The sequence below is a fragment of the Rhagoletis pomonella genome, unplaced genomic scaffold (genome assembly GCF_013731165.1).
Source record: "Rhagoletis pomonella isolate Grant_MI unplaced genomic scaffold, Rhpom_1.0 Rhpom_scaffold_00014, whole genome shotgun sequence".
In the NCBI taxonomy this organism is placed as follows: Eukaryota; Metazoa; Arthropoda; class Insecta; order Diptera; family Tephritidae; genus Rhagoletis; species Rhagoletis pomonella.
The window spans coordinates 11,538,972-11,555,594 of record NW_023458568.1 but is presented as its reverse complement, the minus strand read 5'-3'; the positions used below and the strand labels follow the sequence as shown (position 1 = coordinate 11,555,594).

Below are 16,623 nucleotides of genomic sequence, written 5' to 3'. Positions count from 1 at the left end.
TTATGTAACGACACCTACCGAAACGGAGTGGATACGTATTGCAAATGAATTTAAATTAATGTGGAATATGCCGAACTGCATCGGCGCCATAGATGGAAAGCACATCAACATAACTTGCCCTTCGAACTCAGGTTCGATGTTTTATAATTATAAAGGCAATTACAGTATCGTACTTATGGCAATATGTGACGCCAACTATACGTTTACATGTGTTGATATTGGGGCATACGGCAGCCAAATCGATGGCGGTATTTTCCAATTTTCGAAAATTTCGGAAGCTATCGAAAATAACTCTCTCAATATTCCGAAAGACTGTCCATTACCGGGAGAATTGGAGCCATTCCCCCACTATATAGTTGGTGACGCAGCATTTCCTCTGCGTCGGTATTTAATGAGGCCTTACCCGGGTAGAGCTATACAACCGGAGCAGGAATATTTTAATAAAAGGCTTACTCGGGCACGTAGAATAATAGAGAACGCCTTTGGAATACTTACTGCAAAATGGAGGATCCTTCGAACTACTCTGTGCATGGCTCCAAATAATGCGGAAAAAGTAGTGAAAGCGTGCATAGTTCTACATAATTTTTTAAAATTATCAACTCATAACTATGTGAGTAGTGATATCGTTGATAGTTATGAAGATGATACCACGATCGATGGAGCATGGCGTAGGGAGACTCTGCCCTTACCATCAATTAGTCAAGTTTCATCGAATAGATGCAGTGCAGCAAACTATGATTTAAGAGATAAATTAAAAACACATTTGTTCAATAACAAAATTTAATACTTCATGTTTTTTTTTAATTAACTTTCTCATTAATTTGAAATAAAATTAAATTAATTCAATCAATTAACTTAAATAAAAAGAAAACACATTCAATATTACTTATGTAAAGAGCAGGGTAAGTAATATTTTTGTATATTTTTATAATAAAATAATTTTGTCCGACTGCATTCTTTACACTATACCATGATACAAAAATTTGAAGGTAAAACCGCTGAGAGGCAGCCTGAACATTTTTGAAGTTTGTTAACATAATTTAAATTTTTTAAAGTAGACAAACTTCAAAAAATAAATGATGGCCGACGAATCGAGCGAGTGATTTTATCTTTAAATATTTGCATCATGCATTACACCTTGCGACTGTAAATTTTACACACAAAAAAAAGACTTGAAAGGACTTTGAAATTTCAAAAATATGAATAATTCAAATTTTTTGGTATTCTTGTACGGTGTTATAAAGTTATTTTATATTTTTATAACATAACAGTTTAAATCACTTTCGCTTTAAAATAAACACAGTTTGGACAAACGTAAAACAGCGGTCATTATAATAGCAGTGTGATATACTGACAATTCATTTGTTTTTAATTTAATTAAAATTTTTATTTTTTTTAAATATATAGTTCATTTTATAGCAAAAACCACTTAATCATAATAAAATTGAATGGTTTTTTTCAATTTAACATTAAATGTTTTATTTTATAAAAATATAGTTCATTATATAACAAAACCATATACACTTGTGGTCAGCTGATTAAGTTAAGTGACATTTTTACCAGTTATGGCTATTTTTCCTTTGTTTATTTAATGTTTATATTTTTTTTATAAAAGTCTAGCATATTACATAACCAGACAAATATAAATCCATATTTCAAACTTCATACAAAAATTATAAAAATTCAACAAACTTTAAGTACATCCAAAAATTTTAAACCTTCTATTTTTATAAAACTGCATACTTAAAATTTTTCTAAAAATTCTGAATAAAAAGTTTAAATTTTTTGGCTGTAATAGTTAAAGTTTGTTGAATTTTTATCATTTTTGTACGAAGTTTGGAATGTGGATTTATATTAGTCTGGTTATGTAATATGCTAGACTTTTATAAAAAAATATAAACATTAAATAAACAAAGGAAAAATAGCCAAAACTAGTTAAAATGTCACTTAACTTAATCAGCTGACCACAAGTGTATTTGGTTTTGTTATATAATGAACAACATTTTTATAAGAACAATTAAAATTAAATTTGAAAACTAATTATCAAGACTAGTGATAATATTATTTTGACCGCTGTTCATGTACATATATTACGTAAAATTTAAAACATAAAAAGTGTAGTTCATTTGTACTTTAAAAGTATCACAGTCTGGTTTCTGAAATGGCTAAAAAGTCTCACTGTCTCTTATTTTTATACAATAGTAGATGTTGATGTCTCATATGCGCAACCTCAATGGGTTTCAACTTTGTTATGCATATTAGACATTTTCATCTACTATAGTATAGATATAAGAGAGACTGATGCTTTTTTTATGCATTTCCGAATGAGCCCGCAGTTGACATTTTGCATAAAACTTAAAAATAAAATTTCAAAATTCTTAAATTTACTCATTCACAAACGTATTAATTTTGATTTTAGGCGTTTGAATTTTCGTTTAAACAATTAAATTTTTCATGGACATACTTAAAATCAATTTGCTGATCTTGGGAAACTTTTTCGAAAATATCCCCAATGGCACCCAAGATATTGTCGTAAGGTTTTTGGCTTTTCAAAAATCCACTTACATCTTCAACTAATGAATTCAAGCTGCTGTCCTGATCTTCATTTCGCTTCTTACGTTTAGGAGGAACAGGTTCCGAGTCTTCTGTTTGACTATTTAAAACTAGATTGCCACTTTCGTTGAAGTCAAACGCAAATGAAGACCCAGAGTCTTCTATTTCGGTAGTAATGTTGGTGGTTGTGCTATAAAAATCTAAGTGTAAGCGCAATGGTTTCCATATTTTTAAACGTACATTTACTTACTTTCTGGGTGCAACAGTTCCTTTTAAAAAAGACAGAGTATCAAAATAAGCCCAGTTCTTCCTGAACGAAGTAGCACTTCCACTTGGCTGGTGCTGCAACTTCAACTCAATAGTAAAGCGGTCACGCAAGGATTTCCACCGTTTGCGGCAGTCAGCCTCTTTAAATGGAAAATGTGTGCAGGTATATACAATTAGTTATATTACATGCATGTATCATGATTTTTGGTACTTACCAGATTCCCCAACAACAGCAGACACATCGCGCCAGGCCATGTCTTTTTTGTTTTTATCCCTGTAACACAACTGGCTTTTGTCTCAGATACACCGGTGCTTTTCAATTGCATTTATTAAATTTTCTGCGAACATTTCTGCAGAAAAACTTAAAATCAAATTAAATATCTTCAATCGCTCGAAATTCGTAAATGAAGCTATAAACCAAATAAAAACAAATGAACAGCAGGGATGTTACAATTTCCATTGTCAAAAGCGCTGTCAAATAGAACATTGAGCTATTTGAAACTTCGCCGTACTTCAAGTGCTTGAAGCAAAGCTGCCATTTGTTCTCGTTTCATACATTTTAGTATTGTTCCAATTATTTTTGACAGTGATCGAAGCAAAGCAAGCAAAGCCAGCTTGCATTGGGCCAGCACCTTAATAGAGCCTTTAAAAATTACACTAAAACATATTTTCCGAAAAACAGAAATGAATTTTTGAAGCGCATAGAAACAAAAAATTTTACAGTATCCATTTTGATAAAAGGGACGTTTTTCAACAACATTAAACATTAATAGCTTTAAGTGACCCAATACAATCCTCCTTTTCAAAAATATTAAACACACAATACAATTTTTATTTCAACAATATTAAACATTACTAGCTTTAAGTGAGTCAATACAATTTTGTGGATCTTTTTTCGATTACATCGATTTAATTGCTTTATTTTTTTACAAAATACAACTTCCTGGAAGTTATTAAAGTTAATACAAAACCGTTTACTGATGTACATGTGTACCAAACACTTTGCTATTGGACAATTCTTTTAAAATACATATATAAAAACAATTTAAAAAAAGCTAACTTTTTAATTTGCATGTGAATTTGCACGATAAAAACCTACTCCTGTTGCAAGTGAAATACTCCCTGCTTCATTGCATGAAAAATTTCAACGGATTGTGGACTATATGGACATAACTCAATACAGTTTGCAAACTTTACTTTTCATTTTTAAACTCGGGGAACGGCAGTTAGCAGAAGTAATTTTTCTTGTGTTTCATTAAACTTAACGTGTAATGACCAAATTTGACGAAGAATTTGATGAAAAGTATTGAGAATTTTTAAAAATTACGAAGCGAATTTTGCAAAATCGTCCCCTTTTGACAAATGTAACAAAAGTTAACGAGTGTATAGATTCGCTTGTAAGTTCGTACAATAATATTTTATTACACGTCAAAGGTCATAGCGAATCGTGTGAGTAAAAGTTAACACGTTGCAAGGATCTTTTAAGCAAGTGTTTTATAAAATTGAGTTCTCAGATTAAAATTCCAATAGAGCCTCTAGCATTAATTTACAAAACAGATTTAGCTAACTCTGATAGCGAGGAAGAGTAGCCCGACGCAAAGTCACAAGCTTCAGTAAGTTTTGCCATTAAAAGAAGCGCTCCGCTTCCAAGTATCAAAGATTCGCTAAGTCTATTAGAGATCCCAGCAGCTGCAACTAGTTCACCTAATTTTTCAATTTATTCCAAAGTTTTTACAGAAATGGCCACAGCAGAGCAAAAGAAGTCTTTCATAAGCCTTTGTGCTTCAATTATTAGAGAAAATTATAGTGGGGTACCGTTAGCGCTCGAGGCGTTTTTAGATAAGATTAGCTTGATTGAGGACTTAGCTGAAGAAAATTTGACCAGTACATTAATTGCATTTTTGAAATCTGAGTTAGAGGGCAAAGCCCGCGAAGCCATACCTACAAAAATAAATTCTATTAGTGACATAAAATCTGCGCTACGCAATAGAATCAAGCCTGACAACTCGAAAGTTGTGGCAGGGAAAATAGCGGCGTTACACGTTAACAACAACAATTATTCAGACTTTGCCAAACGCGTTGAAGAACTATCAGATTCACTTGAGCGGTCGTTAATCATAAAAGTTATAACTCAAGAAAAGGCTCACGAAATGGCGATTGAGCAAACTGTTAACGTTTGTCGTCTAAAAGCAGGTCTGACTTAGTAAAATCAATTTTATCATTAACAAAATTTTCCGATTCTAAAGACGTAGTTGCAAAACTAATTGTATAGCAGAATAATGAGGTGAAGGAGCGTCAGGTTTTAACTTTTCGATCGCGTGGTATCAATACGTTTAGAAATTCACGTGGTGGCTATCATGGGACTAACCCAACTCGCAGTTTTACTGGTTAAGGAAATAACTGGTCATTTGCTTCTTCCAATAATAATAACTTCAATATTTACAGCAGTCAACGATATCGATCCGCTAACGGGAACCGCTATAATAATAACAACAATCGTTCACGGGTTAATTCCAACAACAACACCAATAGGAACAATAATGCACGAACAGCAAACGGTAGGAGTAGGAACGCAAATGTACGTGCTTTAAAAGCTCATGCCCCTCAGGAGCGAACACTGGGGGAGCAGGAGTTAAACAACTAAACGATTTTCTATAGCAAAAAGCATTTACTGCTTAAACCTAAATTATTCAGATTTCATCCAATTACAAGTTTCCGGGTCTAATAAGTTATGTTCATTTTTTGGTCGACGCACAAGCCGACATTTCTTTAATACAAATTTCAAGTTTTTGCAAAAATTTTCCAATTGATACGAATGATATTATCCGCATAACGGGCGTCACTTCTAATACTGTTGCTACTCTGGGTAAAATAACGACAAATTTGACTTTTTCGGACTTTTTTATAACACATACGCTACATGTGGTTAACGACGACTTTAATATCCCAGCAGACGGTATATTGGGTAAAGACTTCTTAAAAACTAATAAATGCGTTATGAGCTATGCAAGCAGTTGCATTTCCTTCTGGGTAGGTAATAAAAAACTTGCAATTCCGATTCTTCGCGGAACTGAAAGCGATACCTGCGTAATTCCACCCAGATGCGAAGTTTTCCGACTTTTTAATTTAGGGAATGTTTGTGGAATCACAAGAGATCGATAGCGGTGCATTCACAGCGCGATGCATAATTAGTACAAGCAACCCAATCGTCACAAAGTCATAAATACCACAAACGATATAAAATACGTAAAGAACTGTAACATTCGGACTGAGAAATTAATAAGACAAGAAACGATGACAATCGGACAAAAGAACTGATTAGCGTTTTGAAAAGGCAAATTACTTAACTTGTGTGTAGATTACGCAGACATATTTGCTGTTCCCGACCACAAAATGACGTCAAATAACTTTTACGAACAAAAACTAAGATTGACAGACAATAACCCAGTTTACATTAAGAATTCTTCTTATCTTCTTTTTTGGCGCTGTAACCGCCTAAGCGATTTTGACCGAGTTCAGCAAAGCACGCCAGTCGTTTCTCCTCTGTGCCAACTGACGCCAATTGGAAACGCCAAGTGAAGCCAAGTCCTTCTCCACCTGATCTTTCCATCGCAGTGGGGGCCTCCCTCTTCCTCTGCTACCACCAGCGGGTTCCGAGTTGAATACTTTCAGAGCTGGGGCGTCGGTGTCCATTCGAACGACATGACCAAGCCAGCGGAGCCGCTGTATTTTAATTCGCTGCACTATGTCCATATCGTTGTAAAGCTCATACAGCTCATCGTTCCATCGTCTGCGATACTCGCCGTCGCCAACGCGTAAAGGCCCGTAAATCTTCCGCAAAATCTTTCTCTCAAACACTCCAAGAGCCGCCTCATCGGATGTTGTCATTGTCCATGCTTCTGCGCCATATACCAGCACGGGCATGATGAGTGACTTATAGAGCGCGGTTTTCGTACGTCGAGAGAGGACTTTACTCCTGAATTGCCTACTCAGTCCAAAGTAGCACTTGTTGGGAAGAGTGATTCTACGTTGGATTTCAATGCTGACATTATTATCGGTGTTAATGCTGGTTCCCAAGTAAACGAAATTCTCTACTTTCTCGAAATGGTAACTTTCAACAGTGACGTGGGTGCCAAGGCGCGAATGTGCTGACTGTTTGTTTGATGACAGGAGATACTTCGTCTTGTCCTCGTTTACCACCAGACCCATGCGCTTTGCTTCCCTATCCAACTTGGAAAAGGCAGAACAGACTTCGCGGTTTTTGTTACCGATGATGTCGATGTCATCGGCATAAGCCAGCAATTGCACGCTCCTGTAGTAAATTGTTCCTGAGAGGTTCAGTTCTGCAGCTCTTATTATCTTCTCCAATATCAGATTAAAGAAGTCACATGAAAGGTACTCGCCCTGTCTGAAACCCCGTTTTGTGGCGAACGGCTCGGAGAGGTCTTTTCCAATTCTGACGGAGCTGGTGGTATTGCTCAACGTCATTTTACACAGCCGTATGAGTTTTGAGGGGATGCCAAATTCAGACATAGCGGCGTATAGGCAACTCCTTTTAGTGCTGTCAAAAGCGGCTTTAAAGTCGACAAATAGGTGGTGAGTGTCGATCCTTTTCTCGCGGGTCTTTTCCAAGATTTGGCGTATTGTGAATACCTGGTCTATGGTGGATTTGCCAGGTCTAAAGCCACACTGATAAGGCCCAATCAGTTCATTGACGGTGGGCTTCAGTCTTTCACACAATACGCTCGATAAGACCTTGTAAACTATGCATAGAAGGCTGATCCCGCGGTAGTTGGCGCGAATGGCGGGGTCACCTTTCTTGTGGATTGGTCAGAGCACACTTAAATTCCAGTCGTCGGGCATGCGTTCATCTGACCATATTCTGCACAAGAGTTGATGCATGCACCTTATCAACTCCTCGCCGCCGTACTTGAATAGCTCAGCTGGCAGGCTGTCAGCTCCAGCAGCGTTGTTGTTTTTCAGCCGCGTTATTGCTATACGTACCTCGTCATAGTCAGGCGGTGGAACGTCGACTCCGTCATCATCGACTGCGGGCTCGGGTTCTTCTTCTCCACAACTTTCCGTGCTGCTACCATTTAGTAGGGCGGAAAAGTGCTCCCTCCATAATTTAAGTACGCCCTGGACATCAGTTACTAGGTCGCCATTATTCTGGTAAAATTTTCGTGCATTCCTCCTGTCGGCCAGCATTTCAAGCTCTTCGCACTCACGTATTTCGGCCTCTCTCTTCTTGTTGCGGCAAATACGTATCGCTTCCCTCTTCAGATCCCTATAGCGGTCCCACAAAGCGCGTTGCGCCCGATCGTAGCGTGGCCCTGTAGGCGGCATCTTTTTTCTCTGCAGCTTCCTGACACTCCTCATCGTACCAGTTGTTCTTTCGGGCTCGCTGAAATCCGACTACTTCTTCGGCGGCGGTACTTAATGAGCGGGAAATGTGGTTCCACTGCTCGCATATGTCGGTTTGTTGAAGAGTGCTCTCTGTGAGCAGGTGTGAGAGTCGAGTAGCGAAAGCGCTGGCTGCCTGTTGGGATTGCAGCTTTTCGACGTTAAGCTTTCCTTGCATATTTGGGCGCACATTTTTTGCTGCACTTTAAGAATTACCGATTACCATATTCGCAGCGTGATGAAATAAATCGCCCCGTTAACAAGTTGTTAGAAAATGAATTAATCGAAAAAAGTTACTCGAATTATAATAGTCCTTTAATTGCCGTTCCAAAAAATGATACTAATGGCAAAAAAGCGTACCTCATGTGCGTAGACTTCCGCGCTGTTAACAAGAAATTGATTGCCGATAAGTTCCCTCTTGTGCAAGTAAACGACATTCTAGATAACCTTGGCCGGGCGAAATATTTTTCAACCTTAGACCTTTTTTCAGGGTTTCATCAAATCCCTTTACATATTGTTTCACGTGACGTAACCTCTTTCAGTACGGACCGAGGAGCTTTTAGATGGAAAGTATTACCGTTTGGGTTAAATGTAGCACCAAACTCATTTTCACGTATGATGTCTATTGCTTTTTCCGGTATTCCGCCCAATGTGGCATTTCTTTACGTTGACGATATAATCGTTATTGGGCGAAGCACATCACATTAAAAATTTAGCGAAAGTTTTTGACACTTGTCGAAACTTCAACTTAAAACTCAACCCCAATAAATGCAATTTTCTTCGGCCGGAAGTTACCATAGGCCATAAATGTTCAGCCAAAGGTCACCAAAATAAACGCTGTTAAAAAATATACAAAATCAACTGATAAAGATGCGGTTCGACGTTTCGTCGCGTTTGCTAATTATTACAGGCGGTTTATACTAAATTTTGCGTCTTCTGGCAGCACCTTTAAATAAATTAGGCAGGAAAAAGGTTGAATTTATTTGGGACAGCGCATGTGATACAGCTTTTAAATCTTTAAAATCAGCATTAATTTCCCCAAAATTTCTACAATACCCAGACTTCACGAAATAATTTATTATTACTGTAGATGCCTCAAAAGTTGAGTGCGGTGCTATATTAAGCCAAAACCATGATGGAAATGATTTTCCAATATGTTTCGCTTCAAAATCTTTCAACAAAGCAGAACAGAATAAACCGATCATCGAACTTGAACTTTTAGCTATAAATTTTGCAATCAAGCAGTTTCGACCGTATATTTACGACACTCACTTTACGGTGAAATCTGGCCATCGACCCTTAGTTTATCTCTTTAACATGAAGGAGCCGACGTCAAAGCTTGCTAGAATACGCTTAGAACTGTCAGAATACGATTTTACAATTGAATATATAAAAGGCAAATCGAATGTAGGAGCGGACGCATTGTAAAATGATTGATGATGGATTAAAAGGAACGAACTAAAAAAGTACTAGCGGTAAAAACACGATCAATGACGAATAAAACACAATTAAAGTACGATAGTGAATGCAACGATAAAATTAAATTACAGGTTTATGACAAATTTTCATATGATTTCTCAAAGAAAATACCGGGTGAAAACAAATATAATATATGTTAAAAGTAATAAAATTTCAAATTTTCGAGTTCGTGCACATTTAAAACACAACTCGAGTTACTTAATTTTACGATTGTTAGCGAAAAAATGAATTTCGATAAGTTACTTTCGCGGCTTGAAGTCGAAGCCATCAATCGTAACATTAAGAAGTTAGAATGGCCTAAAAATTACTTATTTTTCCAATATTTTACAATTACGAACTTAAAAGACCACGGAAATCAAATTTTAAAGAACTTACAAATTATATTGACGGATCCAGTCGAAACTGTGACCAACGACAAAAAGAAACACCAACTTATGACAATCTACCATAACGACCCAATAAGTGGAGGACATTGTGGACTCAAAAGACTGTATGCAAAAATTCGTACTAAATACATCTGGAAAAACATGACCCGTGATATATCAAAATTCGTAAAAAGTTGTGAGAAATGTATACTAAACAATACAATGATACAGTAGAATCAACAAGCGGTAACAAGTTCGCTGTGATGATTTGCGATCTGACAAAGTATCTGGTAACCGCTGTTATTCCAGATAAAAGCGCCAAAACTATAGCCTCTGCTATTTTTGTAAGTTACATACTAGTATACGGCATAATGAATTCCATCAGATCAGACTTAGGAACTGAATATAAAGACGAAATATTTTTAGAACTAACAAAACTTTTAAAGATAGATCATAACTTTTCGACAGCATACCTTCACGAAACGGTGGGCACGATTGAGCGAAACCATCGCGTTTTGAATGAATGCTTACGTGCATACCTAAATGAGACTTTTTCAGACTGGGACACTTATCTTAAATATTTCACCTTTTTGCATAATACAACGTCAAATTCTGTTTTTGACAACAAATTTACTCCATTCGAACTAGTTTTCGGGAAAAAACCGATTTTACTGCACGAATTGAAAAAAAGAAAAAAATTATCCCATTTATAATGTTGAAAATTATGCAAAAGAGGTTAAGTACCGGATGCAAAAATCACATGCAATAGCCAAAGAATTAAATAACAAACATAAAATCCGCAACAAGGATTTATATGATAGACACTCTCGTCCAGTACATATTAAAGAAAACGATCTCGTTCTAGTACAAAAAGAAGGGTCCTCACGTTGTAACTAAAGTAGATCGTGTTACTTACTACGTTTATACGCACGTATTATTTGCAAATAACAAATGGTAAACTTTGCCGTATAAATGCAAATAACTAAATCACGCAAATATAAGTATTGATTAGTGGTACTATTTGCAAATAAGCGCAAGACGCCGCCATTCTTAGGTTTATTTTCTTTTTCGATGGTCATCTTATTGCCTTTTTATAATCAGGACGTTGCCATTTTTAACTTTATTTTCTTCTTCGATGGTCATATTATTGCCTTTTTATAATCAGGCAATATTAAAAAAGAATTTTTCACCATCGAATAAACAGTGAGTTAGGTATTTGCAAATTATTTTTATTTGCAAATAGCTTACGTATAAACGTATTAAATATTACTATTTTAGATAAAGAAAAAGATAAAGTAAAGACGATCCACAAAGGAGTTCAAAAAATTCATTGAAACTCTCACCTTAACCAACAATTATTGCAAGATATAACACAAAAATGTATTTGAATTTTTCACGCCAATCAAAACAAACATGAGTCAAACTTTCTGAAACGGGCCACTAAAAATTAAATAGTAGAATTTCAAATATGTTTCGGCAGATATTCAAAGGTCTATATGTGAAAATTAATGTCTTAAGATATTTTTTGAAAATTTCAATTTTTCAAGAATTTATTCATAAATGAATTTTCGACCTTCTTTTCATCAATTTTATATTTTAAATGCTATATTTCCGTAAATATTCAATGTAAAATTACCACATTTTAATGGCGTATTCAGGAAAAGTGGCAGAATCGAAAAAAATATTCATATTGGAAAAATTTTATGTATTAATATTATTAAATAATAATTAATTTTGCAATAAACAATTGACAATTTAACTGTCTTCTCCTTGTGTTAAACAAAAAAAACTTTACGATCTTATTCTATAAAGTATACACTAACCATTCGTGCAAAAATATTTTAGTGCACTCTATACGATAAAGAGGTATTAATGTTTGAACATTACCGTGGATACGTGAAACCAGTACCGACGTTGGAACGCAACACCGATAAACCACGCCCCCGTTCGTCGTTGCATGCTTATCTCTTTATCAGCACAAGTATCTTATGACTGATTGGTACTTTATGAATGAAACATTTTTTAATTAAGTACGTCTACTAATTTTGTTATTTATGTAATTACAACGTTGTTTTTTTTTATTTTTACAATTACATATTCTGAGTGCCTTGAAAAAATCTTACATTCTAAACAATTTGAATCAGAGGGTTTGTAGCAATGAAACTGGCGTGTTCCCTTGATAGTTTTGGCTGTAGCAAAACGTTTCTCCAACGTCTTCTCATGTTTTTTATATTCAGCTAAAGTACAAAAATCAAAATCAACATTCTTGAAAAACTCGCGCGCCCCTTCGAACAATTTTTGTGTGATTTTCTTTATGCGCCTAATTAAGGGTTAATATAAAGAATTAATCGTAAGAATTGTTAACATATGCAATAATAATAATAGACCTATGCTTTTAAAAACGTAAGCACGCAACGACGAACGGCCGCGTGGTGTATCGGTGCTGCGTTTCAACTTCGGTAGCGGTTTCGCGTATCCACGGTGATGTTTAAACAGTCGTACTTTTTTATCGGATAGAGTGCACTAAAATATTTTTGCACGAATGGTTAGTGCATACTTTATAGAAAAGGATCTTATAATTTTTTTTGTTTAACACGAGGAGAAGTCAGTTAAATTGTCAATTGTTTATTGCAAAGTAAATTATTATTTAATAATATTACTAAATAAAATTTTTCCAATATGAATATTTTATCGATTCTGCTACTTTTTCTGAATATGCCATTAAAATTTGGTAATTTTTCATTGAGTATTTACGGAAATATAGCAATTAAAATATAAAATTGATGAAAAGAAGGTCAAAAATTCATTTATGAATAAAATTTTGAGAAATTTAAATTTTCAAAAAATGTTTTAAGACATTAATTTTCACATATAGACCTTTGAATATCTGTCGAAACATATTTGAAATTCTACTACTTAATTTTTAGTGGCCCGTTTCAGGAAGTTTGACTCACATACAAAATTGTAAAATGAAATATTAGTCACTAAAACAAAAATTTTTGCCAAATGAACACAATTCGTTAATTTGTAAACGCAATATTATAAATACTAGAGAAAAAAACGTTTTGAATGTACTTATGTTTATTTATAAGTAATAAAATTGTACTAACTAAATTACAATACTTTAAACTACAATAAAAATTGCTACTAAGACTACCAAAAAAAATAAATAAAATTAAATTTTTGTGAAATTGTAATGTAAAATACTTTCAAAATTAAACATTAAAATGTATAGTTAAATATTTCTGAAAAAATTTTATTAAACATAATTTAATTTTTTCAAATTCAATTTAGTTTAGCCTAATACTAAATACGATTAAGTAAATTTCTTATAATGTGTATTTATTTAGTATGTTATGAAGTATGCCTTTCCAAATTACTATGGACGAACGAATAAAAGGGGGAAACGAAAATTTATATAACATTTTCGATCTTCCAAAGCAATTTGACATACTATGTGAAAGAAGATTTTACAAGTCTGATCACCTTGTAAAACTTCTTTTCCCATAGGCGGTTGGTGTGATGGCACCACACGCGATGTGGTAACATCTTATATGGTAACACTTATGTTGCCCAAAATAATAAAAATACATCGCGTGTGTTGTCAGCACTGCCGAGCTTACGATCCACATTCGTTCTAGAAGGTGTATCATAGCTCGGCTTCAAGGAAGCCAATCATTCGCTACTCGTCACTTAAACGTCCGCCTAGAAATAAAGAAAATGAAATAAAAGTAATTCTTAAAACCGCAAAGTAGTGGACGCGTGTGTGTTTTATTCAAGTAAAAGGTTATTTTATTAGCGCGGCCGTGTAAAAAGTAAGCAGCAAACCCTGAGGAGCAGCTGCCGAGTTCTGTGTGCGTTCCAGGAGCCAGGCCCAGAGAAGCAGAGCGCCGTTTACACCACTAGCGGCGCATTACTGGTACGTGGGTGAGTTAATTAGTTTTTTGTCAAAGTTGGGTGCTACCCCCACGTACCAGCGACCTTTTAAAATGCATATTTGTATACTTCCCCTATAAAAATTTGAGAAAAAACACTTAGAAAGAAAAAATACCTTTTTTTGTATAAAAAAAAATATTTTAAACAAAAAATTTACTAACCGAAAAATTTTTATCGTTTTAAAGGCGATTAAACCCCCTTTCTTCTGATATGCATATTTGTATACCTCGTGAATAAAAATTTGGGAAAAAATACTTAAAAGGAAAAAAATAACTTTTTTATCAAAAAATATTTTAATCAAAAAAATTACTCACCGATTTTTAAGAAATTGGCATCGTTGTTAAGGCGATTAAACCCCCTTTCGTCTAATATAAATATTTGTATACTTCGTATATAAAAAGTGGAGAAGCAACACTTAAAAGGAAAAAATACCAATTTTTTCTTATAAAAAAAAATGTACACAAATTTTTTGAAATTATTGTTGCTTTTCCACAATAAGTTTTCACTAAAAAACGGCCTCAAGCTCATAAAAATTGTTGAATATAATGTACAAAAAAATTACTAATTAGTAATACAATTGAGTACCGTATTTAAATAAAACAAATAATTAGCAGTGTTTTAAGCGTTAATTCGTTCTTGTTCTCCCACAAATAATAATAATAATAGATTGGCGCTTACACATATGTTAGTGTTTGGTCAAACTTCTCCTCCGACTTGTGGCGTGCGTTCACCCACAGCTCTGTTAAAAATAAAGCAAAAGTATTTGTAACAGAAGTCTAAAGCAGAGCTTCTTAAAGTGGGTTCTGTAGAAAAGTCACCGGGGTTCCGCGAAATTAATTTGGTATGAATAAGCACGGCGGTCGTTTTGAGTTGCACGCAGAAAGAAAAGTTCTATAAACAGCTTGACCGACACGCAATTATCTACTTTCAAGTATACATATGTACTCGTAGTTAGTGTGATTGCCGTACTGAGTGTCATACCTACATAAGAGCGTTGAGCTTGCGCTTGACAGCTTGCTATTTTTTCTAACTGGGATGTGTTGTTGGCCGCTGTAGCCAAAGGGTTGTATGTATACAACTTTCTACAAGGAACGCGATGAATTGCCAAATGAAATGTGAAATGTCATAACTGGGCACCTGGTAAATCACCTGAAATCTTCGTCCAATTATTTTTCGGATGGTAGTAGTAATATTGGTTTGGTACAAAATCCATTTACGAAGCATTCATAGATCTTCAGAGTACTTCGACAGTGAAACACACATTTGAATCTGTGTCTCTGAAAGAGTTTTGAGTTAGTATTAAGAGTAAATATCATGAAGTCGATAAAACGGCCATCTTAACGTACTCTGTCAACAGGGTTTTCAGCTTACACTTACACAAAAAACAAATCCAGGTCGAAATTAGATGCTACCCCAGAAAAGCGCATACAATTTTCAGACATTATATCGAACTACTATTTAACCGACTTCATAAAAAAGAGAAAGGTTATCAATTCGTCGGAATATTTATTTTTTATTTTTTTATGTATGTTACAGCATAACTTTGGACCACGTTAGCCGATTTCTACAATTATTTTTTTAAAGGAAAGGTGGTTTAAATCTAATCATCGGATTATGAAGAAATTAAGGATAATCTTACATTTTTATAAGAGAATTGAAGTCGTTTTTGTTTTTGCTTAAAAATTACTTGTTTATACAATAATTAATAACCGTGAAACAATTTCATTCTTTACATTAAAATTTAAAGTGTGTATACTATTTCTAGTAAAATTTTTTATTGATATATAAATTGCAATGACTTTGATTTTTAGTAATTTGATGTGGGGTTCCATAAAATTAATGGTGTTTAGTAAGTGTTCCATCATCTTAAAAGTTTAAGAACCTATGGTCTAAGGCATATAAAAATATAAAAACACCATGGTTTTTGATTTTTTACATAACAGGTTATATATAAAAATTAAAGATAGTTTCTGTTTTATTTAAATAAAGTATTCAATTGTATTATTAATTAGTAATTTTTTTGTTTAAAATATTTTTTAAAAGAAAAAATTGGTATTTTTTCCTTTTAAGTGTTTTTCTCAAATTTTTATACACGAAGTATACAAATATGAATATCAGAAGAAAGGAGGTTTAATCGCCTTTACAACGGCACCAATTGCTTAAAAATCGGTTGGTAATTTTTTTGTTTAAAATATATTTTTTTTATAAAAAAAAGTTAGTTTTACCTTTAAATGTGATTTTTCTCAAATTTTTATATACGAAGTAAACAAATATGCATTTCAGAAGAAAGGGGTTTAATCGCCTTTACAACGATACCAATTTTTTCGAAAATCGGTTTGTATTTTTTGTTTAAAATATTTTTTTTATGTTTTTGTTATTTTTTTGGCCTTATAACAATTACATTCAACAATTTTTATTGAGCTCGAGGCCGTTTTTTAATGAAAATTTATTGTGGAAAAGCAACAATAATTTGAAAAAATGGTAGAAGTGATAGCTATTTCGGAAATCACCACATTTCCTCATCAGACTTCTTTCAGTAGGCTTCGAACCGAAGATCCCACTGCCTCAGCCAGCTGCCTATGCACCGTGCTAAGTACGCCTTGTAAATTATCGTTTGCTT

At 34.2% G+C, this 16,623-nt stretch overlaps 1 protein-coding gene across 1 annotated transcript; it reads right to left on the bottom strand.

Annotated features, from left to right (window-relative positions):
* Positions 1-695: 695 nt before the first annotated feature.
* LOC118749142 lies at positions 696-3,107 on the bottom strand. The gene is made up of 4 exons (XM_036483910.1): positions 3,036-3,107; positions 2,804-2,960; positions 2,465-2,743; positions 696-732 (listed from the first exon to the last, which is right to left on the bottom strand). Exons 1-4 carry the CDS (start codon positions 3,073-3,075, stop codon positions 696-698), a joined length of 513 nt encoding a protein of 170 aa, XP_036339803.1. The 5' UTR covers positions 3,076-3,107.
* Positions 3,108-16,623: the final 13,516 nt, after the last annotated feature.